The sequence below is a fragment of the Alligator sinensis genome, unplaced genomic scaffold (genome assembly GCF_000455745.1).
Source record: "Alligator sinensis unplaced genomic scaffold, ASM45574v1 scaffold1012_1, whole genome shotgun sequence".
Lineage (NCBI taxonomy): Eukaryota > Metazoa > Chordata > Crocodylia > Alligatoridae > Alligator > Alligator sinensis.
The window spans coordinates 1,330,464-1,356,007 of record NW_005842104.1 but is presented as its reverse complement, the minus strand read 5'-3'; the positions used below and the strand labels follow the sequence as shown (position 1 = coordinate 1,356,007).

General features: G+C 39.9%; 2 protein-coding genes across 5 annotated transcripts in view; one reads left to right on the top strand and one right to left on the bottom strand.

Moving 5' to 3' along the window:
* The window catches only part of MCPH1 (microcephalin 1), a 206,897-nt gene that overhangs the window by 65,204 nt on the left and 116,149 nt on the right, over positions 1–25,544 (top strand). For both annotated transcript variants that reach the window (XM_006024489.1, XM_006024488.1), the window contains one exon: positions 1,477–1,554. In XM_006024489.1, coding sequence (XP_006024551.1) covers positions 1,477–1,554 — 78 coding nt within the window. The remainder of the gene's footprint in view (positions 1–1,476; positions 1,555–25,544) is intronic.
* Positions 4,425–25,544, bottom strand: part of ANGPT2 (angiopoietin 2) — a 70,373-nt gene continuing 49,253 nt past the window's right edge. For all 3 annotated transcript variants that reach the window (XM_006024490.3, XM_006024491.3, XM_006024492.3), the window contains 4 exons: positions 20,441–20,542; positions 19,455–19,621; positions 7,737–7,867; positions 4,425–7,054 (listed from right to left, as the gene is read on the bottom strand). In XM_006024490.3, the coding sequence (XP_006024552.1) occupies positions 6,894–7,054; positions 7,737–7,867; positions 19,455–19,621; positions 20,441–20,542 (561 nt within the window). In that variant the 3' untranslated portion in view covers positions 4,425–6,893. The remainder of the gene's footprint in view (positions 7,055–7,736; positions 7,868–19,454; positions 19,622–20,440; positions 20,543–25,544) is intronic.

The window sequence follows — 25,544 nt, the reverse complement described above, 5'->3', positions numbered from 1 at the left end:
CATTCCTGCCCCCTTTGATTAGCATTGGGACTGACTCCCTCTGAGCTCAGAGGATCGTCTCCTTAAGGAACGACCACCCATCCTGGACTCCCATCTCACTGAGGCTCCAAGTCCTCAATGTCTCTCTTACTAATCTCCTTACCTCATTGAAGTCGGCTCTCCTGAAGTCAAAGACTTTTGTCTTACTGCTTGCTTTCACCACCCTGCGCCGGATAGTAAATTCCAGCAGACGATGGTCACTAACGCCTAGGCAGTCAAGCACCTGCAGATCCTCACCAGGTCATCGCCTGTGGCAAAGAGGAAGTCCAGCAAGGCTTTTCCCTGGTGGGATTATGGACCTCCTGGGTTAGGTGGAGGTTTTGTATGCAGGCTAAAAACCTATGTGAGCGTTCAGACCTGGCTGTCTCATCCTCCCAGCAGATGTCTGGGTAGTTTAGGTTACCCATGACAACCACATCCTTTGTCCTTACAGCCTCCATGAGCTGACCTGGAAATTCTAGGTCCGGCTCATCCCCCTGGTGAGGTGGTCTGTAGTAGATGCCCACTACCAAGTCCCTTTCCCCATGACCCCCTTGCATTCTAATCCAAAGCGCCTCAGTTTCTGAACTCATCCTGATCATCGAGGACTTGAACTGCTCTTTAACATACAGCGCTACACCCCCCCACACTTTTTTCCCTACTCTGTCTCGTCTATACAACCTATAGCCCTCTGTGTACTGCCCAGTCATGGGTAGAATCCCACCAGGTTTCTGTAAGCCCAACCAGGGCTGGGTTTTTGCTAGCTAGCAGGAGGATGAGTTCCTCCTGCTTATTCCCCATACTTCTAGTATTTGTGTAGAGGCAATTGAGACCAACTATGGGTGACCGTGCTGCCCTCTTGTTCCCAAGCTTGCCTGGGCCTTTGTCACTTATCTGGGTTGTTCCTGCTCACGTCACCTGGCTTGACACTGAAGTGTCCTCCTGCACCTCTGCATCCCCATCCCGCAACAATCCTAGTTTAAAGCTTGCCGTACGAAATCAGCTCAGAGATCATTGCAAGCTTAGGTCATGTATCAGGAAAAACAGAATTCTGCCTTTAGAGTCCATTAGAATAAAAATTAAATACAATAACAACAAAGCACAAACTTTTTAAAAAATTACTAGAGGCATGGGAGTATACAAAACTGATATCTTGTTCCCTAGAATTCTTTGTAACCCATCAAGTTGTTTCTCTCGTGAAATAATAGCAATCATTTCTTAACTTGTCTGGTGTCATAACTGGGGCATAGCAATATTTATCTCACTTCTGAAAATAAGCACATTTTATACTTGTTTTTTAACCTTTAGGAAAACATATTGTTGGCATAGAAGCAATGAGGCATCCGCTATACTAACTTTATCGTTAGTTTTAGTTAGGTACTCAAAGTGGCTATGGTTCACAGTCTCTAAAAAATTCTATAAAATTGTAAAAGTTTACTTACTGCTTTTTTTTTTAAGGTACTGTGGTCTTTGGAATTTGGATGTTGGATCTCAGAGGAACCATATGAACTTTCAGCCAGTTTCCCTGCAGCTCCCGTAAGTTAAATATCTCTTTATGTTTGTGAACTTAGTTTGCTAAAAACTGATTAGTTGATGCACCGTTGTCCAAGTGGTGGCCTGCGGGCCACATCCTGGTAAATGCGCAGCTCTGATTCTTACCTGGCCACCACTGCCCCTGTTGCTCTGGCTGTTGCAGCAGTTGTGGCTGGGGTCTCTGGGGCAGTTCAGCACAGCAGGAGTCCTGGTGAGTTTACAGCCTACACCAGCACCAGGAGGAGACTCACACTGCTCATGTAGAAGCAGTGATGGGGAGCTCATTCTGCTCACACAGTGGAGGAGCTGCGTGCAGTGGCGGTCCTGGGTGTTATGCAGCCCACAACTTGTGCAGCACATGGACCCCAGCCTTTATGAATCTGGGTAGCCTTGTCTTAATGAATAGTGATATTGCTTCTGGCTGGACTTAAAAAATAAGCACTTTCATGAGAACAAGATATTTTTTGTAGTGAAGCAAATACAAGTGTATCAGACATGGGTTACCAGTTGTATCATTTTCTTCAAAATATTCATTTAAAAGTTAAGCAGTAATTCAGAAGCCCTTGTTATTTATGCCAATCTGCCTTCCAAACATCTTGGGAATGATCCCGATGGTGAGAGCTGAAAAATCATACCGCCAGTGCTGATGAGTGAGGATCTGCCCTGAGATGATGGAAACTTGTCAAGTACTTTTCATATTGGTATTTTATTCAAGTCGTCCTTCCACCAGGCTAGATCTGGGTTCATCTAAATGTTCCAATGTCCAGAGTGGAAGTTACATGGCTCCTTCAGGTCATGTATGAGGTTTGTATCATTTACACTTGTCCAAAGACAAAAATTGTCTGCAGGTGGAGGCAATGGTGTCTTGCCACTACTAATGGAGTATCCCCAATCTTGATACTGACAGTTGAAGTCACCTACATATAAAGTTATCTGGTCATAAATAGGCAGGGATGTGATTTGACAACATGGCAGAGGGTGGCTTGTATATATTGATGATGACTGCGTTATTGACCTGGACAGCGCTGCATTCTTTTGCACTCTGGGAAGTGTCATGTCCTTTGGTAGGCTATGACCGGTCGCTTCTGTTAAACGTAGCAAGGCCATGGATTCTGCTGGCTATAGAATCTGTAAGGCTGTAGCCTGAGAGCTTCCTCTTCCATAGCTGCTCTATGTGTTTCTTGTAGAAGGATTGTATGTGGTTTCATTTCCCTGGTGATGTGTTCCAGCACTGATTGCTGGAGTGAGGTAAAGCCTTCAACATTAAGTTGAAGAACAGTCGAGCTTTACTCTCCTAGATAGGAGATGTTGCTCTGGCTCATTCTGTAGTTAATATATCAGAATTGGAAAACAGAACTGGAAAAGGTACTGAGTACTGATATGGAACTCATCGCTATCGCCACAAGTGGCACTTAAAGATGAGCATCAATAAATCAGTGTCATTGCTCTTTCATCTGGACAGTCATCAAGCTAAGAGCATATATCAGAGTAGACAACCACATCCTTCCCCATGAGCATACCCCAACCCCCCTAGAAGTCGCATTAGACCTTTCCCTCACTTGTACACATCGCGTTCAGAAGATCAGCAGTAAAGTCTCTGCACAGTTAGCTGCCTTAAGATGTTTGCCAGCACAACATGGGGTGCCAACTTCGAAGTGCTCAGAACCACCATGCTTACAATGGTATACGCCTCTGCAGAATATTGTGGTCTGGAAGTTGTCAAACTAAAAAGCTCAGCACTGTACTTAGCAGTATGCTGAGACTTCTAACAGGCTGCGCAAATTACACACACACACAGATATATTCCCTGTACTCTAGGGCATTAGACCAAGTGATATAAGATGATAGACCCTAATATCATTACTGGAAATAGAAGCAAGAGATGATGAAAATCACCTGCTCCATCAACTGTTAACTGAAGACCTGAACAGACAGAGGCTTAAGTTGTAAACCATTTGCACGTAAAACCCACAAGCTCGTGGAAGAGATTGGGGATGCTGAGCCAAACCTATGGGCAGCAATGGAGTGGGCTGACCACTGGGAAAGGTCAGACCTATTCCTACAGCATTTATGCCCCACTGGGCACAATCTTGACAGAGGAGCATGGGCCAGGCTGAATAAACTGAGATCTGGATAGGGACACTTCAAAACAATGCTTCACAAGATGAACATCTTGAACACCCCTCTGTGTGAATGGAAGTGTCCAACAAACAGCACAGCATTTAAATTGAGAACTTCAATCTTTACAAATGCTCAGACATGGCAGATGGAGTCTGCACATTGAGTGATAATACCAGACAGTGACTCGTAGATTTGGAAGTTGATATCTGGGAGAGAGAGTAATTTAGCAAAGTGTTTGTGAAGTATTCATTTCTCTTTTGCATAGTCATCTGTTCTGAAGTGTCTATCTAGTTTCTGGTACCATATGATAAAAATTTAAGAAGATACTCGGTAATTTCTGAGTTAAATAATCTTACCTTTAAATATAGATGTCTGTGAATCTGGTAGTAGATGGTCTTATATCTCACTGTTTTATTTCTCAATTGGAGAGCAATTTCTTAAAATGGGCAAACTGCTACAGACCACAGTTTAACGTTTCAGTCACAGATGCTTCTCACATTAATGGGTTTTTTTTCAATTACTTTAGAAGCATAAAGTAACTGTGGGCTTAAAAACCTAAAAAGGGAGTACTACAGAGCATTTTTCCTTCCTGAATGTGCATTTCCAAATCATAAATTGGTCATTTGTACAAAAAGCTTCCTTACCTGCAGACAGAGCTGTATTCAACAGCACCTTTGCTTCAGATCATTTAAATTTATTAATCAGTTAATTTGTTTTTGGCTTTGTTACAAACAATTGAATCAAGTTGGTTGTTGATCACGTCAGTTTTATTGTGAAAAGGGTTTACAGTTTGTCTTGACAACGTAGCAGCTGTGTAAATATATTTCTGTGTTGTTTATAGTATTTAAGATGCTGTAATGAGAGAATTTAGTTCAGAAATTGAATTTTGTTCCTAGTTACTACAATTTTCCTTTCTTTGTTGTTATTTGAAACCTCGATCTTGAATGTTTTAAAATTTGCATAAAATGATTAGGAATATTGAAAGGACTTATTATTTGATTGTATACAGCATGTTATCAAAGCATGCAGAAAATACTGTAGTTATTTTACAATGACTCTGTGGTGATGGGAAGAAATTTGCGTTGTATTTTAATTCTGATAGTTTTATGTAGTTGGTGGATAGTTTTATGTATTTGGGAGTCCTGGTCTTTGATTTTGTACTATAGCAGTACAAAAAATAACATGTTCTTTTCTGTCATATAATAGTTGTTGATCCTGTTTTGCCAACTGTGGGTTGTTACAAAATTTGTTGAAGAGCATAGCTAGAAAAAACATATGATTTTAGCTTAAAGCTTTTGGGGTCTCTCTTTCTGTTCAAATCACCTTCTGTGTAATAACTTGGCAAGTTATTAGTAATTAGTGTAGTTTTAAACAGCATTCTGTAAAGCAGTGGAGGCCAGCCTTTTCTGGCAGCTATAAAACATTATCCCTGCACCCTCTCCAAATGCTACTCCAATCCTCTTCCCCTGTCTTATCTGCTGCTCTGCTATCTGTCTCCTGACTGCACTGCACTGCCTCTCCCTTCCCCATCTGCCACATGCCACACAGAGGCTGCCCATGCCACTTGTGGCACATGTGCTGCAGGTTGGCCACCCTTCTTAAAGCTTGCTGAGAGGAATTTCTGCCTTTTTGTTAAGTCTTTACATTCTCCTTGTGTGTTTATATGACTGAAATACTTTTTTGGGAGCAGATTATATTCGTAACAGGATGGTTTGGTAGTTGTGTTTAACTCCTTTCTCAAAACTAATCATTATTATTATAATATAACATGTTTTGTTACCTGAGCCTAAAAAGCATCTGATAAGATTCTCTGAACTAGAAATATGCTTTATTTTGTTTCATACATGGAATTTAAAGATCAGCAGAGTAAAATGAAAAATATCCAAACTTATTGCACTAGGTCTGACACTAAGCGTAAGAAATGTCCTCCCAAAAGTTAATTTTTGGAAGCAGCTTTATAAAACATCGGAAAAGATTTAGAATAAAGGGCCTTCTGAAGCTGAACTCCAACATTTCTATTCTGATATATGAGTGTATCTATTTAAGCATATATATGGAACAAAAATAGTCAGTCACCCAGTAAAGCAATGTATTCATGTAATTATATACAATAAGGGCTCGACCACTGCCACATACAGAAGACTGTTTGGCCTGAGGTCATTTTTAACTTCCTCCTCTCTCTCAAGAGCAGTAAAACTTTACCTTAAGAAAGAAACAACTGTATTTCATCAAAGAGTACATTTGTTTTTAAGCTAGCTTATTTTCATAAAAAATCTAAATTGACTACAGCACCAGCTGATATTTAATAGTCATAGACAACAGCACTTATCTGAAGCCTAATGCTGTTGTCTCATAAGTATTCTTATAAATACCTATTTGCCAGGTATTTTACATTTAACTAGGAAGAAAAGTGCAATCTTCATACAGAATGTAATGAAACACATGCTACTATACTATAATTAACAGGGATTTTTGTAGCTTTATCATAACAACTATAACAAGTACAAAATCTGATAATTAAAATGAAAAAAACATGGTTGATTTTACATAGTATTTTCCGAGAATAAATGCAAGGCACTTAGATGGAAAAGCTATTTCTCCTAAGATTGTTAAATAAACTGATATGGACTACAAGAAAATCCCTGAATAAGTGTAAATGTTGCTCAGAAAACTATAATAAAAAAAAAGGAATGTTATTTCAATGATCTAATTACAGGACAGTATACTTTTATGTACAATAAACTACAAACATGGCATGGTATAGAAAATAGGTATAGGTCTAGACTGCAAGTTAGGAGTGTTTTATATCAGTGTGGTGTTTAAAGTTCAGTGATGAGGCACATTTCTAAAACTAAGTTATACATATTTTTCACAGTTCCAGTTATTTACTAACACACGCATGACATAGATGATCAACAAAATGTAGTCCTTAAGTTGTTTGACAGTTTCTTGGACATCCTCTTAAATCAGTTGTTCTGCCAAATCATTATTATATCAGATTACTTCATGTTTTAGACTTTGCTGTGTCTAGTTGAGTAATGTAAGCTTTAGCTGATGATGGCTATTGCAATTCAAGAATCAGAATCAAATTGATCCTTCAGAACATTAGTGCATGTTTTCTGGGCTGGAAAATGAGAAGTTGCAGCTGTGTGTTTAAATGTTTGGCACATGAAGTCTTTGAAGATTATATGATACACAATTCATGTAGAATGCAAAAGCATTTAGAAATCTGCTGGTCGGATCATCATAGTTGTGGCTTTGAGAGAGTAGCCTGACCCTTTCCAGTAGTACCACTTAATGCCATTAAATTTGTTGGTGTTCTGTCGCAATGGGTAATACATTCCATTCAGGTTGGAAGGACCACATGCATCAAACCACCAGCCTGTAAGAGCAGAAAACACAGATCTGAGAGTTACCAGTGTGCTTTAAAATTATTACCTTTCAAGATAAAATGCACACATACATTACAGTTTTGTGATGCTGAGTGTATTGATTTAGAATGTATTCACCAACATACTAATTACAATGTCTTGTCCATTAAATACTGTCACTTCAAATTATCTAAATGTGGGAATACATTCAACCTTGCATGATAACGATGCCATAATGTTGTTTTTCAATGGGTAATATAATGACTTCTAACCCTAGCATCATTAGTAACTTCTAGTATCTAAATAAGCTATTAGAAATTATTTCTTTGATTTTAAATATAATTCCTGTCAGGTTTCTTAGGCATTTCTTGGGAATGTTTCTATTTCTTGAAAGCACAATCTTATTTTTTCTCTCCAGCAGTTTCAGAATAGGAGACCTTGTAGTGACACTGTTTGAGAGAAATGATAGCTTTTCATTTTTAACTCCTTCAGTTTTAACTATACATTTACTTTAACTGACCTGTCTGAAATAGTAATGCATTCAATATAAATTAACTGCCTACTTGCATCTAAGTCTGTAAATTTTGGACTTACTATTCAGTATTTAATAAGTCAGAATTACCACTGTTTGCCTCATGAATAGTTTCTTTGCCAATAAAAATAGGAAGACCAAGAAACAGAAATCATCCCTACCTCCTGTTAGCATTTGTGAACATTTGCAAATACATTTATCATTGTCTGCATCCTTTGTGCTAAAATCATTTCCTGGTTGGCTTATGCTGCTTATTTTGCCTGCTGTCCCAGTAAGTCCTTTAAGTTGGATCCTACAGAAGTGCAGAACGGAAAAACAAATTATTAGATGTAAGGTAACAGTAGTCGCTGTACACAGAAATGAGGAAATATTTTGCAATAAATATCCTGTTCCAACAACACTCGGTTCTCTGGTGGTTAATGTACTGTTGTAAGCTTTGTGTGAAATGTTGGTGTGGTCAGTAATACTGGAGAGAGAAATGGTAACCTCTACTATAATAAATTTGTTTAATCAATGCCAGTTTATAGGAGATTAACAACAGGTAGATATTGATAACTTAAAAACATGCTGTGTGTAAAAACTATACCATAGTAATTTGCAGGATCTGAAGTTCACTGTGTCAGTGTAATGCTAGCAATGTGCAGTTAAATATGATTTCTTCCTTTTTCTTACACTCACATTAACACACTGTGGCAGTCTAACATTACAGCTCTGTTTCTTTGCTGGCTGATAGGTTGGTAGTTTATTTTCAGTAATAAGATTTTCTCAATCTTTTGTGTCTCAGTTTTCAAGTGAGACTCTTCCTTTTCAAATCTGGGGTTTTAATCCTACAAAGGTGAAGATTTACACATTTAAGTATTGGAGAAAGATGTGGTTCTTCCTATGACAAGTTTGACTTGTCAAATGGGATGGTTATCATATTGTTTATTCTCTCTGTCTTATAAATATGCATTGTGAATATCTAGTACTGTGGTTCTCAAAGTTTTAGGATTGTTCTTAAAGGTTTTAGGTCTTGAAGCACCCCTCACTGGACTTAAAGCAGTTCCCCATAACTTCTGTGAATTAAGTGGCACCCAATTTCAAAAGCTAATTTATAGATGAAACTGCTTATCTCCTTGCAGAGGAGCCTGGCAGTGATGATGGCAGATCTTCCAAGTAGGGACATTGAGGCTAAGCTTATCTACTTAGTTTATCTGCTAATCTCCTAACACTTCACATATCTCTTCACATATCTCTTTAAAAGATCTGGCAGCCCTGGCACCCTGATTGAGAAACACTGGTCTAGTAGTATTGCCATTTTCAGAGCTTCCCTCTTTGCCTAAGGAATAGGATTAACCTTGTAAAGAATGTTTAGCTTCTTTCCAAATATGTTTTGATTTTATACAATGTTCAACCTACCATAGAACATTATTAAATCAAGGAGCTTTTTCCTGGTTCATAGATTCATCGATTGTAAGGGGTTGGAAGGGACCTCGCAAGAACATTGGGTCCAGCCCCCCTGCACTAGGCAGGAAAGACAACTGGGGTCAGGTGACCCCAGCGAGGTGACCGTCCAGTCTCCTCTTGAAGATTTCCAGGGTAGGTGATTGTACCACTTCTGGTGGGAGTTTATTGCACAGTCTGGACACCCTGACTGTGAAGATGTTTTTCCTAGAGTTGAACCTGAAGCAGTCTTCCAGGAGTTTGTGACCATCACTCCTGGTTTTCCCCAAGAGTGACCTGGGGAACAGTTGTTCACTGAGCCCTTGGTATATTCCCCTGATGTAGCGGCAAGCTGCTACCAAGTCCCCTCTCAGCCTTCTCCTTTTTAGGGTGAAGTGTCCCAGGTCCCTCAGCCTTTCCTCATATGGCTTGCCTTGCGAGTCTCTGATTATACGGGTGTCAGTTTTATTACACTGCAGAATATTTCTTTTAAATGTTTATTTTTTAAATTATTTAAAAAGTGCTAGAAATATTTTTAAAAAATGTAAAGTTTTTAACTACTTTTCTGTTTCCTTATATGAAAGCGTAAAGAAGCATGGTGCTTCTCACATGTTAGGATTCCAAAGCATATTGCTAAATCATTACAGATTAAGACTGCTGGTATATTTTTTGGAATTTCTTTTGATGAGAGTAGGTGGTCTTAGATTTTTTTACGGTAGATGCTCATCAGCATTAAATAGTTCAACTGTATTTTAAACTGATCCAGCGAAGTAGATTTCTCATGTAGTTTGGCTATCCCATTTAAACAGGACTAGAATTGGTCTAGTGACTGAATTAAGAAGCCATTGAATTAAGACAAGAATAACTTTGAAATATTGTGTACTTCTAGATTTTGTTTGTAAGATTCCATTGCAGTTTATAAAGAGAATAAGTTTTCCCAGACATCTAACCAAAATGGTGCCGCTTTTACTTGGTTTACAAAGTAATTTGGTTCCCTCCTCTTGTGCCCAAGTGAATACTCAATTTGTGATTCTGCATTCTACCTATAAAGTTTCTGAAGCACTTTGGGACATAGGGTGAAAAAATAAATTCAAATATATATTATCAATTTGACTGAACAGATTTTTCCATTTGTATAAAGTGCAATGAGATTTAATATTGAAAAATAACTGAATATTAAAGATTTCGAAAATTTTCCTTCTAGAGATTATAAAGTGCAATTCTTCTTTGTCGTGAATCAGAGCAGCAGCCGGCAGCCGCCTGATTCACACCGGAGTGTTTAGATTTAGAGCTCAGCAGGCGGGTAGTGATGGATGGAGTGGAATTAACCAGGCACAGACGCGTGTAGGTTACAGGAGTTTGTTTACTTACGTCGCCTAGATAGTGATGGACGACGCAGGCGAGCCTTTGTTCCGTTACAGCTTCGGTTACAGAGTCAAATATGCGCATATAACTTTGGTTACAGAGTCGAGTACACGCACGCAGTTAGGTTACGACGAGATAATGACGGACGTGGCGCCGAAAACAGACGGTCGCGCTTGCAAGACTTTCTACGTCAATATTTTATGCTGACGGGGTGATCGATTGGGAATTGATCAATTTCCCAATTCTCTGGTGACAAGCACAGGTGTTTCCTGTGAGATCCCCAGAGCTCTCTGACTTGGGCAGAAACCGTTAAACTATTTATAGGCAGAGGTGTTTGACAGAGATGTCCAATCGTGAACCGTTATATGGAATCTTTAATTTTTGGCAGGTGGCAGCTCTTTGTCTCCTCAAGTTACAAGGTAGTGGGTTAGGTTTTTCTACCTGTTACGTGTGTGCTACGTGTGAGGAGCTTACGTTTATCTTTGACCAATTATATATAGTTTCCCCTAGCATTTTATTTCAGCTGACCAATTATCTGTAGTACACCACCAGCGTTTTGTTTCAAGGAATTTTTTGGCAGGGAAGTCTTTTAACCCTTAATAGTCAAATGAAGATGATTTGAATGGTATCTCTTGCTCAGTGGCATGGGCACAAGTTAATTGGGTTGTGACATTCTTGAAAAGTATTTGAGAATTTGTAATAGTGACATTGCAAGTACACATATTATAACTGGCTAAAATTGTAAAAATGTCTCTGAGGTTCAGAAATGATCAGAAAGTAGCAGTTGTCATGGAAATTTAGAGCAGGATACATGTGATTAGAAATGAGGTGCACATTTTTAACAACAAGGCCATTAACCTTTTGTACAACTGACAAAGGGTACATGGATGCTGTATCACCAACAACTTTTAAATCAAGACTGGATGTTTTTCTAAAAGTGATGCTCTAGTTCAAGCATGAATTGATTTGGGGAAGTTCTATGTTTTGCGTCATATAGGAGATAAGATTATATGATCAAACACACAAGTCGGTAGGCACAGAAGCTAGGGACAGAAATTACATATAAACCAATATAAGTGATTGGCAACCAGCTGAAATCTGTAACAGAACAGGACTTCAGTGCACATAAACTGCTTTCAAAGTTGATAATGTATAGTGGTAACTCACAGTTTTGCAGCTTCCCAGGATGCTTTGCATCTCCCCCACAACCCTTCCCCCCTTCTCAGGGTGGGCATGATAATCTTGGCTAAAGCTCTCTGCTATAGCTAAATAGGAAGGCTGCTCTGGTGCCCCCTGGGTTCTGGCCTGGGCCACTGCAGTCATGTGGCTGCATTTCCAGAATCAAAAGTGAATGTCTTTGCACTTGCTTATTAGTTCAATCTACACTGCTTGGACTAGCCTGCGAAGATTGAATCAATTCAGCCTTTGCCTTTTTGACTGTCTGTGCTTATGCAAAACGGCAAGTTGTTTTAAATTAGACATCATGATAATCATGTCTGGCAGGGCTGAAGACATTTAGGAGTTTAAGTATATTACGAAGAACAGAACCCATAACAATGGTATAATCCCATTTCTAATAAAGATGGTAAATCTAATGGTGCGGGAAAGTCAGAACTGTATTTTTTGTTCTTTGTTTGGAAAGAAGCAGGATGATATACTTCACTTGTACAAATACTTTCCAGGCTGTTAGTAACTAAAGATGATATTAAACATCTACCAGGATGCATCATGTAGATGTTTAACATTCCTGGTACATATTTAACATCATCTCAGTCAGCTGTACCCTGACTACTGGAAGTCTGATGATTTTGTTTCTATATATGACTTCTAATTAAAATACACATGTGCACACACAGCTTATTTAGTCTGCAGAAGAGAAGACTGAGGTGAGATTTGATGGCAGGCTTTAACTACCTGAAAGGTGGTTACAAAAAAGATAGAGCAAGACTGATCTCAGTGATGGCAGATGACAGAACAAGGAACAATGGTCTCAAGTTGAAGAAAGAGACGTTTAGGTTGGATATTAGGAAAAACTTTCTCGCTCTGAGAGTGGGAAAGCCCTGGAATATTTTACCTAGCGAGGTGGTGGAACCTCCCTCTTGGAGATTTTTATGGCCTGGCTTGACGAGCCCTGGCTGGAATGATCTAGTTGGGGTGGTCCTGCTTTGAGCAGGGGGTTGGACTAGATGACCTCCAACCCTAATTTTCTATGATTCCATGATTTTTTTTTCCTTTTTGTAATTGGCAGACTCCCAATTACAGGTGCACCAATAAAGATTTTCTAAGTCAATATCGATAGCCGATGATCAACCATAATGACTGATGCCAATCCAGTAATGGATATTTAGTAATAGTGCAAGGCATTTTAAACTACTGACATAAGTAATCTTTTGTTTGTTTGTTTTGCCTTTATAACACACACATGTGCCTTCTGCCTGTTCTGGCCCTCAATGAGGAAGGCGGTAACCTCACACATGTTACCACCTCGCCCATGGCTCCTGCCCACAGCCCCATTCCCCATGCAGCCCATGCTGCTGTCCTGGGTGGGCAGGGTGGACCCTCACATGGCCAGTGGTGCCGGGCACATTTGGAGCCCCAGAGCATGCTGCTTCCTCAGCGCTGGCAGGCTCTGCTCACCTGAGCTCCCACAGTCACCAGGAAGAAGCCATTTCTGCAAATATTTCACCCTCTCCAGAAAATAGAGACATTCCTCTCTGTGGTGCCCAGCAGAGAGGAATGTCCCTTACATGGCACCTTACCCTGCCCACATGTGGCCATCTCCATGACAGCCCCAGCACTATTCATTTTTAATGAACTGTTCAATACTGGAAAAAATCCAGAAGACAAAAAGACTACTAAATTGTGCTAATATTCCACAAGGACAAACAGGACCTCCTGATGATAATACATCTGTGAGATTGACATTAATCCCAAGCATAATGGAAAGCCTGAATGGAAATGACAAACAAATAGGTTGGTCAAACAAACCTGTATTAATACTTTGATATTACAAAAATGAAGATAAAGATGATTAGGTTGAGATGTAATAGACTTTTATAAGGCATTTGATATCAGATGATATTTTCAATAAAATGTTACCACTATACAATATCAATAATGACAATAAATGCATTTAGTTAGAAATCTGGAAACAAAAAAATGCAGGCCATGCCTACAGGATGCAGAAGAGCAATGAGTTGGAAATGGATTAAATGGTCATAAACAGGGATCCAGGTTTTCCGTTTTTCATGGAAAAATGAAGTAAACCACGGATTTTGCCTTTTACCAGAGGCAAATGTGGATTTCTCATTTTACCAAGAAAACCCATGGATTTTGCCGTTTTACAATAAGCTCCCTGCAGGCTGGCAGAGTTCCAGAAAGGTGCAAAGACCTAGGGCATCACATGTATAGACATGAACGGGACTCCTGCAGGCAGCCTGCAGAGCCGCTCCAGCAAGTAAGTGGGGGGGAAAGGGGGATTGAGGCCCCTTTAGGGAGGAGCTGGGCAGGGCTGGAACTGATGACCAGCTGGGTGGGGCTTGTGCCTGGGGCCTAGGGCCACAATGTGGAGGGCCCCAGTGGAGAGCAGGACAGGGCCACAGGTGGCTTGTCCAGGGAAAGGACTAGGGCCGGTTCCCTGCTGCCATGCACGCTCTGGGGAGCAAGGGGGACCCGCAACCCCCAGATTTGTCCCCAGGGCAGGTGCAGACTCAAGGTCCCACCCTGCTTCCTTCCCCCGGGGCCTCTGGAACCAGCAGGCACAACCTGGTGCAGCTGGGGACAGCGGGGCAGTGTGGGAATTACTCACTGGTGCAAGCTGCCCCTCACTGCCTGGCAACGCACCTGTCACTGCGTTGTGGGGTACAGCCTACACTGTTGCCCTCACCGCAGCCCCACGCACAGGAAGCGTGTTGCTGGGGCAGTGAGGGGGCAAACAGAGGTGAGGAGGTTTTCTGCACGGTTCCTCGGCTCCCTGCTTCACTGGCTCACGGGGGTGAAGCAGGGTGGTAGGGAATATTGGCGAGCAGGGGGCCTGCTTTTCCCTGCCAAGGAGCCACACAGAAAACCTTCTTGCCGCTTCTCACCCCCCTGCTGCCCCAGCGACGTGCCTCCTGCACACAGGGCTGGACTCTCCAAAGCAGCAGCAGGCGCTGGAGGCACATCACCAGGGTGGGCGGGGAGGGGTGCTGCCCTCCCCCTCTCCCTCCCCTAGACGAGCCACCTGTGGTCCTGTCCTGCTCCCAGGTGGGGCCCTGCAGCCGCGCATTGCGGCACTGTCTCCCAAGCCCTACCCAGCTGGGCAGCACCGTCAGCTTGCACCTGCCCTGGTACAGATCCGGGAGGCGTGGGTCCCCCCTGCTCTCTGGGAGTGCATTCAGATGTGGGGAGCCACCCCACCCAAGTGTGCAGCAGGGGGGGAGCAGGGGCAGGGGGCTGCAGACCCTGGTCCATATTCCTGGTAACTGGTGGCCCCCTCCGGCAGGGGTGGGGGAGCAGGGGCTGTGGGTGGTAGGCAAGGGGCACCTGCAAAGCTGTGGGGCCTGTGGGTTAGGAGTGAGGGGCACTAGCAGGGCTGGGGGAGGGCTGGGGGGGACCTTTAATTTTAATCTCGGATTTTACGGTTTTTAGTAGAGAATTTGTGATTTTTTTTTTTATCAGGAAAAACCAGGATCCCTGGTCATAAAGGACAAGCATCTCAGCATATGTTCCTAGTTTTGATGCTGTAGCAAGAGAGCTAACACAACCCTTCAGTTGATACAGGGGAAGTTGTGAGTAGGAGTAAAAAGATGTGTTCTACTTCTGCATAGCCTTGGTGAGGCCAGTACTAGACAATACTAGAATACTGGAAATCTGCATTTAAAAAGGGTACTGAAAAATTGGAGATGGTTCAGAAAAGACTTATGAAAAATACTCTGTGGACAGAGAAAATATTTTACAATGAGAAATTTAAGTAGTATAATCCACAGCTTGGTAACCTGCAGCCAATAGCCTGAATCTGTCCTGTGAAAGTCCAGTCCAGCCCAAAATTACTCTTCTGTACTGTCTGTCCCCTCTGTCGCACCCTTCTCCTCAGGCCCTCAGGCTACTCTTTCATGCCTGTGCTTACTGTCTCTGTAGAATTTTCCCCTCCCCACTGCTGTTGGGGATATTGGAACTTGGCTCCTGGCCAAGTCTCCTGCACTTAACTTTGTCACTGATCCCCAGGTTCAGGAGACTTAGTTGCTCCAGAGGGGTGGAGGTTTGCATCCAGTGGCGTTGTTCAGGTCATAAATAGCAGCAAAAACATGATTGAGAGATAATTTATAGATGATAAGCATCTCCACAGAGAGAGAATTCTGCATTTAGTTACCTTACTAAAGAAGGTAACAGGTTCTCTGTCTCGAGTTCTTCAAGTTAAAATTGGATGCCTTCCAAGATGATCTGTTTTTGCTAACTTCAGGCTACTAAATTGAAGATGCATTATGTAGTGGTTTAAATCTATATATAACAATATGAAAGATGCGCATTTTTAAAGTTAAGTTAAAAAAAATCCAGATATGTTTTAATATTCGTGATATCAAATTGTTTCTTTTTGTTCTAGCAGCCTTTAGAATGCCACAAAGAATAATATATGAAAGCGAGTCAGATATACTGGCTGTATACACGATGTAAATTATCTGGGAGAATTCTCTTCAGTTTCCTTTCCTGGTGGAGAACCTTATCTGGAAACATCTGAACAGACATTTCAATGTTGAGTCAATGAAGAGCAGAGAGCTTACTGTTCTGATGCTGCACAGCCCTGAGTGGCTGACTCATCCTGCCTGTATCTCCCTGCAGCACAAATAGGAATTCTGAAAGGGGCATGTGCTGTTTTCTGCTTAGTTGGAGCAGCAGAGTCCATCACACAAGAAACTATTCCCTTTGGGAAGGCAGGGAAGAGCAAAGTACCCTGGGATGCTGTAGGACTGTACTGTGGCTTCTCTCAGAAGATGATACGTACAGAAATTCTCTCTTTGAAAAGAACCTCTCCTGAGAGTGATTTAACTCTGGTTCTTCTCAGTTTATTTTTCTCCAGGGCAAGTATTGACTCTCCCAGGAGAAACTGAATGCCTGTACCTGGTATCTATAAGTGCATAAATCTCAAAACACTAACAGATGTTAATGTGTTAAGCTTACAGCTCCCTTTTCAGATAGATCAGTATAATTCTCCCCACTGTAGAGTTGAAGAAATGGAACCACAGAATTTTACATGCTCAAAATCACCCCGATAAATCTCCGAGTTGGGAATCAAGACACCACCTGATTTGGTTCTGATCATGTTCTTGTCCTGGGGAATCCATTTGAAATTTTGTCCCCTAGCATAACTTACATTGTTTCTTTGCAGCATTCAAAACCCAGCTAATACAAATATAAATTATTTTATATCATGAATATTTGTCCATAGCTGGATATATTTAAACATAATTTTAAGACTATATATCTTTCAGAGTGTTATGTATCTAATTTGAACCACTGTATTCTATGGCACATCAAATACTTGATAGCATTTTTACAGACAACCCATCTTATTTTGCAGTAATTATTTTTTAATAATATAAATGGACATGGGTAATGACCCATTTTGCAAAGGTTGCCTTTATAAGTATTTTAATGCCTTAATTTAAAAAATAAAATCTCTGCTGTAGATTCTAACTGTTTCCAGATGGAAAAATATTTGGTTTGGAGTTGAGACAACTGTATACTGCTTAACGCATTAAGTTCTAACATTTTTTGATGGAGAGAGATTCAGAGTTTTGGATTGTTTTGTTTATGAGAGTTGAGGTGAAGTAACAGTATCTCTTTCCATTTACCTTTGGTAATCTCTTGACAGGGAAAGTCTTATTATACTTTTATTTTCTTTTGTGAAAAATATGTATTTAAGAGTTTAAAATATTTTTAATGGATTCTAATCTCCCTGGATGAAAGTTCGTTATTGGTGATTATATTTTATAAAGGGTTTTATTTAAAAATGCGTGTAACATATGAATTTGGTTCTTAAAAAAGGGTGTCAAATTTACTTTCCCTAATGTCAATGACCTTAACTTCAAGATAGTCAGATTTTGGAAAGCAGAGCTGTAAGCTTTTTCAGACTGTTCCTTCCAACAGCTTGTAACTCTTTTACATAATTCTCCTAAAGCAGTATTTTCCAAAGTGTTGGCTCACTCCAGCTCCCAAGCTTGACAGAGTGAAAGAGTCTTTTTCGACCACTCAGTTGTTCCTCAGTTTTTGAGATCTTATTTAAAATCAAGTCTCCGAGGTAACTGATGATTAAATGACATCTCTGAGATTTCAGAGAGCCTGAAACAATAGCACTGAAGTATGAACTGCCCCATTTATTTTAGTGGTTGCTAATGATAATATTTTAAACATCAGTCATATTAATCATTTAATTCCTTATCAAAGCAAATATTATATCTATATTCTGTATTGGGTGTCACAAATTGAAGGAAGTACAGAGCATGCATATACTGAGATGCAGTGTTACAGATATACACTGGTTGTTGGAGAGGGAAAGACAGACTTTTGACACATTTGCTTAATTTTCCTTGTTAGGAAGGTCATTTTCACTATAAGTGTGGTTAAGCATTGGAACAGACTACTCAGAGAGCTCGTGGAATCTCCATCCTTGGAAGTAATTAAAAAACAAGCTAGATAAACACTTGTCTAGAATGGTTTATACAGGGTTGACCCTGTCTTGGTCAGGGTTTTGGACTCAATGAATTCCTAATGTCTCTTCTAGCCTTACTTTTGTATGCTTCTCTGACTAGGGGGCTTATTTTACCATCATTTAGAGCAAGATGGTAGTTTAATTTCCATTCTGATTTGTATCTCTTTGATTGTCTTCTGAGATTTCTAACATTAGAGCCAGTTGTAAGGATACCATCCACCATAGGCCTGGGAAGGAAAGGCTCCTTCTTGCATTACCACTCTTGTTAGTTCTACCCAGCAAATTTTTCTTATTTTAAGGAGTCATAGTTTCCCAGTCGCCTGTTTTCTATCAACTAATTCCTGCTGTGAGCCTAGTAACTTTCCTTTTTTCCCCTTATGCATTTTGTTTGTTTGTTTTTATGTAATTAGCCAAAAATGGAAATATAATGCTTGTGGAATAATATTAACTTAATGTGGTTATTGGAGGGTTGTTCCTTTACCTTATTTCAGTGAACAAGCACATCCAAAACTATATTGTCTAGTAGCTTCATTTAATTCAGTCTGACAACAGAATTTAAGGGTGTCCCTAAATACTTTCCTTCTTTAAATTATAACTAACTCTAAGTACAGGAAAAAAATGTAACAGAATATACCAGAGCACTAAGTAAAAAATAAGTAAATAAAACAAAAAGAATGGTGATGCTAAAAAATTAAACCCAGGCTCCATGGCTCATTGTGAGAAACTCATCTTTGAACTGTGGAGATTATCAAGGATGGAAGAACGAACGAAGCCCTGCTCTTCATCCTGAAGTTTGTAACATGAACGTGTAGGTGTGGGATTTGCATTTGTCACAGTTTGTATAATTAATGATCTTCCTGCCTCTATTATCTTTCAGTAGAATACACCCCGCTAAGACTACCCACAGGATTCCTCAGAGACCTCCAAACATCCACACACTATATGGGTTTCTTCTGTTCCCAACCTATATGCCACATTTTGCACCCAGAGCCTTCTGTAAAGGAAAGTGGAGGAAGTGAAGGTGTTATTTACCTTCATTCACTGGTAAAATACACATTCTTTCCCATTCTAAAAATACATTTAGAATGTCAGCACTATATGAATATTTGGATTTGTCCTCTGGCTGAAGAAGCGCCCAACAGCTTGCAAAGAAAAATTTTTTTTTGCGATTTCTTAGTTGGTCTAATAAAAGGTATAATCTCTTAACCAAGAGTTCTAGAATTTTGCATTTCTTTTTGTCTCAACCAACATGGCTACCAAATACATCCCTGAGCACTACATGACATATTTTAAATGCACTCATATCAACTACTGCATCATTTTTTTTAAAGTCTATGAAGCTAAGCAACTTATAGAAATTAATAATCAGCTGATGTTTGTTCAGTTCAATTCCCGTTGTGCTTACCTGTACTTTTGCTCTTCACTTGCTAGATAAAAATGGTCATATAATGAATATGCCTCGTTTCCTTCCCAGTCTTTCAGGTGTATTTTAAGAACATAATGTTTCTGATTAGTCATCTGAGAAACAAACTCATTTCCAAGCCAGTACTCTCCAGCAGGATCACCAAATCCCTGTAATCCAAGTTGTATATTTAAATAATTTTAATTTGTTGTCCTTCATGACTTTGAATTCATCAGTTCATCAGCTTTTAAAAGGACATTTTTTCAGTCAGTCAACTCTAAAGCTTTACTATGCATGTGAAGATCAGAGGTTTTTAGTTTTTCAAAAAGTGGATTTGAACAAAGAAAGTTTTAGGAACTTGAAACAAAATGAATTGATATTACATTTATTAGATTGGACAGAAACTGTCAGTAGAAACAACTATAAAAAACTTTAAAATTAAATATGTAAATGTATTATGAAATAGTTGACTGGTGGGGGCTGGGGAGTAAAGCTTGTCTTTAAAAACAAACATCACACTTGTAAGTCTCTAGTTAGGCAAACAGTTTACATTATTCTGGCATTTCCCAAATGAAAGCAGAAATTTTCATCTCAGAATTAAAATACTACTTTCAAACCTGCTGACTTACGCCCTTTTAAGTAACTGATTTATACTTTTCTATGACATAAGCCTCTATAGAGATCATAAGAAAAACGATAATTTAAGGCAGTATCTAGGCTGCAAAATTATGGAGCCCAACAGCAGCACCATTAGTCTGTCTCCTGAATTAGAAGTAGCATAAACCATAGCAGCCAAATGTTTCCAAAAGGTAAATTAACTTGGCTCTAGGCAAATTGGCATGGTTGTTGAGCAGTACCAATTAGTCCACCTGAGGCAGCAGATGTATAGGATCAGCACAGCATGCTTGAAGGTGCCACTTCCAGGCATGGTAAATTTTGCAGTCAAGTCATAGCCTAAATATAAGAATTCAGAAGAGTGGTGTGCTTACCATCTTATACTCTTTCCATGTCCGGTGAAAGTCTACACTTCCATCCTCACGTCGTTGAATAATTGTCCACCCCCCTCCACTGGTTTCCATGTCACAGTATGTCTGTTAATCATAATCATGAAATGCAAATCAATCTTTAGTAAAAGGCAAAAGATTTGTGCACTCTGTTGAGAAACCAGAGAATACACATCATGCACACAGAATCATAGAATCAGTGGACCGGAAGGGACCTGTAAGATCATCAAGTCCAGTCTCTTGCCATAGGCAGAAGGTTAGTAAGCTCAAACTAGCTCAATGAGGTGTTTATCCAGCCTCCTTCTGAATACCTCCAAGGATGGCGACTGCACCACCTCTGCCAGGAATGTGTTCTAGGTTCTAGGTACCCTTATGGAGAAGAATTTTATGTCCAACTTAAATCTTCCCTCAATTAGTTTGTGCCCATTCATCCTCCAAAGGGGTGCCTTCCCCCAGATCTTGGTGCTCCGCCCTGACCTACTTGTAGGCAGCTATCAAGTCACCTCTCAGCCTCCTCTTACTCAGACTGAACAAGCCTAGTTCCCGGAGTCTCTCCTCATAGGGCCTATCCTCCAGGCCCCTAATCATGCAGGTGGACCTTCTCTGTACCCTCTTGAGCTTATTTGCATCCTTCTTAAAGTGTGGTGCCCAAAACTGGGCGCAGTACTCCAGCTGCGGCCTCACCAGTGCTGAGTAGAGAAGGAGAAGCACCTCCCTGGATCTGTTAGCAACATATAAGCTGATGCACGCCAGAGTTCTATTTGCCCTGCTGGTGACTTCATTGCACTGTTGGCTCATATTCATCTTCTGGCCAACTGTGACCCCCTCCCAGGTCCCGTTATGGTGAATGTTCTTCCTACCCAGATGACAGACCTGACACTTTTCCCTGTTGAACCTCATATGATTCCAATCAGCCCACAGAATCAGTTTGTCAAGGGCATCCTGGATTTTTACCCTATCCTTTGGTGTACCCACATTTCCCCACAGCTTGGTATTGTCCACAAACTTAATCATAGAGCATTCCACCCCTTCATTCAATGCATTAATAAATAAGTTAAAAAGTACGGGCCCAAGCACTGATCCCTGTGGGACACTACTGGAGACAGCACAGCCCTCCAGGATTAGGCCTTCCAATTGATTATAGCTCTCAGGGACCGGCCTCTAAGCCAATTATCCACCCACCATAGGCTGGTCCAGGCCAGTACCCTCCAGTTTAATTGATAATTTCATGGGAGACAGAATCAAAGGGCTTACTGAAGTCTAAGTAAATGATGTCTACCTCATGTCCCTTGTCCAGCTGGTTAGTTACCTGGTCATAAAAGAACACCAGGTTTGTCAGGCATGATCTATCCTCCACAAAGCCATATCACTGTATACTGAAACTCTCTATGCTGCCATATAACGGAATAATAAAATCTAAGTACACACTCTACGTAGTCCTACCAAACCATAATGCCCTGAGGTTGAAACCCACCACTTTGATCTTCCAAAGCCAAGAAAAGCTGTGGAAAACAGAAATCCTATGAACTAAAACAGATGACCCAACTGCAAGACAATTCCAGTCTGAGTGACTTTCTGGAGCCCACAAATAACAGCTGTAAGACAGGACATTAAAGTAACACTGGTCTATTATACCAAACTTTCAAAAGGGGGCTTTAAGAGCTACTAACATGAAGTGTAGGAGTTTTATGGTTGGTTTATTCTGATGGGTATGTATAGCATATCTGATTAAGTTGAAATGAATTGAGCTTATGTAATAGAAACTAAATGGGGAAGGTGAAAGAAAGGATTTGAATCGGAGACGAGTGCAAGTAGAATGAGGAAAGTGTTACCATTTTGTCCAGATGGAAGACAAAGCAATTGCAAGAAATGGGAGAGTTCTGTTGTTATCCTGTATAATAATTTTTTACTTAAGTTCAATAGATATCTTACATAAAATATATCCCTCTGTTCTTGCCAGTATCTTCCTAACATATGACTAGTAAGAGAATATGCTCTTTTTAGCCTACATTTTTTGGGCTATAAACTGACTTTGCACATGTGTTTGGAAAGCACCTGGCACAATCACATAACTACTGAAATACAACTAGGAATGATCACAGGAAGTTGTTCTGGCAAAAGTTTATAATTTTTTGAATAGCTTTTTAACCAGTAATGATTGTATAAATATATTGTATAAATGTAAAGGAAAGAGGGAGGATACATTTTCTCTACTTGAAAAGATTCTGCATCAATTGGGTTTGAGGGGTTTTAAAGGTCATAAGTTCTGAAAATACTGCACAGACAAGCATGTATTACACAGTGCAGCTTTTTTACTCTCTGATTGGCAGCCAAAGATGCCCATCTTGAAAATATACACATAATTAACTTTATGTTTCTGCTTAGTCCCTCTGACTAGGGATCAGTGCCTTAGGAGCAAAATTTAAGCTCTTGCTGCTGACTTTTTGACTGATCCAAATCAGTGTCTGTCTGCTAAATGTATTTTAATACAAAGTATTAGTACAAAAGTATTTTAGTACAAAGCTAGCTATTTCAAATATATATATGCATGTATTCTCTTGAAGATCAGTCATGTTGGTTGAATAACAAAAGTAGATTGCAAGGAGATCTAGAGAAAGTGAAGAGAAGGAAAGATTAAGGAAACTAAAATTAGGCAAAATAATTTATTTTCTGCTAGCAACTAGAGAAAAGGATCACTTGAGTGGATGTTGTGTTTGGAGTTTTTTCATATTCATAAAAACTTAAGAAAAGAGATGGAGATATGTGTTTGGAGATATAGGGACAATTATTTTGTTTAAAATAAGCATAGTACATTTATTGTGTATAAAACTTTTTGCGAGGAGACAAGTCTTAACTGTGTATATTTAGTAATTAATGTAAAAGCTGAAAAAGTGATAGAATTGTTGTACTATTTAATCAGAACGTAAACCTTTCAAAAAAGCCCTTAAAATAGAAATGACCAGCATGTCTTTAGGACTTTTTTTAGCACTCACTCCTTCGGTAAAACTCCTGTGGAATTTGGACACTAAGTAGAGCTTATATTCAGAAAGATCAAATATAGTGTGGAATAGAAACAGAAAAAATTTGTATCAGGATCAGACAGCAGAATAAACATTTTAGTTTTTTATATTATAGAAAACTGGCAGAGTGGGATATTCAGCAGATTTTGAAAGTGTTTCATGGCTCAGACCTAGCAGCTGGGGTGTAATGTGAATTATTTATTAATATTATGGTAGGATTTACAGGCTTTGGTTGCAGAACAGCGCATATGAATAAAGTGTTGTACTCACAAGCATAATGAAAAGTAGGACCTTGCCCCAAAGATTAAGACTGTAGTAGTCCCATTGACTGCTCATTGTGTAAAGCTGTGTTTGTGCCCAAGTAGTTTCAAAACAGATTGTTTTTATTGACTGTTGTGAGATTAGAGCCAAATTCTATGCCTTGCCTACCTAGAATATGATGAGATGTTAAATTGAATGGCAGTTAAATGGTTCCTGCATGTGTATAAAGCACTAATGCAGCATGTCAGTTTCTGAATTAAGGTCTACTCTAAGGAAAAGGAGAGATGCTGATCACACTAGCAACAATCAAAAAGAATGTCAGGGGCTTGGTAAAGTCTTCATGAGTTATTTACGTAACTTTTGAAGTACTAGCATTACCAAATATCACAAATGGCTTGAGCATCTCATTCTGTTTTGTAATATATTTTTATAATTCCAATTCCTCAGGGTATTGTGATTAGATGAGAATCTCAGCTTTCATTAAAATCATTTCGGGTCTTCATGGTCATGAATAAAAACTTGAAGACATAAATTTGAATGGTAGCCATCTATTAACTCATCGGGGGGACCAGCGAAAAATAGGTGAGGCTCTGTTCCCCCGAGCACCACCTGGGATTCCAAGGAATAACAGCCACAAATTGATTGAGTGTAGGTTCAGGCTTGATATCAGGAGGCATTACTTTATGGTTAGGGCTGCCAGGCTCTGGAATGGGCCCCCAAGGGAGGTGGTACTCTCCCCTACCTTGGGGGTCTTCAAGAGGAGGTTGGATAGCTATCCCAGCACTCATTCCTGCCCAGGGCAGGGGGTCGGACTTGATGATCTGTTCAGGTCCCTTCCAACCCTAGAAACTATGAAACTAATTCTAAGGATGCAAATGCCAAAATAGCATGAGACTGGAGGAAAATATAGTTAAGTTGTTCTCGTGTTTTTTAGGGCCATAGGCAACATTGAGTGCGAGATGAAGTAGCTTAACGTTTGAGGTATAGGTCATACAATGTATGATAAACCAAATCAAACATATTAGGTTGGTTTTCTCTCTTTCTATTTTTAACGTCATAAAGCTTCTCTACCAGCTCAACAAAAAACCAAGTTTTTGTTAACAAATGCAAATTAGGGTAATTAAGAAATCTCCTGCAGGAATATATCCATTTGGAGAAAGTTTGCTGTGAAGGTTTCTCAAGTGCTGGATGAAATTTCTGTTCATAGAGAGCCTAGCACACACAGAGCCAGTAACTTAGTGGTTAGGACAGTTCCCTGGAATATAGGGATGCACATTCAGCTATTTTTCCTGATTCAGATTAGTGAGTTAGACCCAGGTATCCCATATCCGAAATGAATGAACTAATCACTGGGCTATTAGATATGCTGAGTGTGGATCTTTTTTGAAAAAAAGAATGGTCTCAATTTCACTCTGATTCAGAACAGGAATTTTTTGAAATCCTGAGATTTTGTTCATAGAATGGGAGAATCACTTCCCACTCAGCTCTCTTGCTTACCACTTACTCAGTTCTACATTACGATGAGAAACAAGTGATAATGCAGGGTCAATAATGCAAATTACACAGAAGTTGTTTATAAGCCTCTTGGGAGGTCAGAAGGTGTTATAAGAGGAAAAGATGAAAACACAAACAGCAGCACAGTGCTCTGGCAAGTAAAAAAGGTCATTCTGTTTCCTGGTCTGAATGTCAGTACACATTGTAAACAGTAGAAAATGGTATAACATATTTATCTACAAATATCTACTTCCCAAACAACTTCTCTACTGTATTTATGCATTATTGGTACAAAATATGCATCAAATCAAATA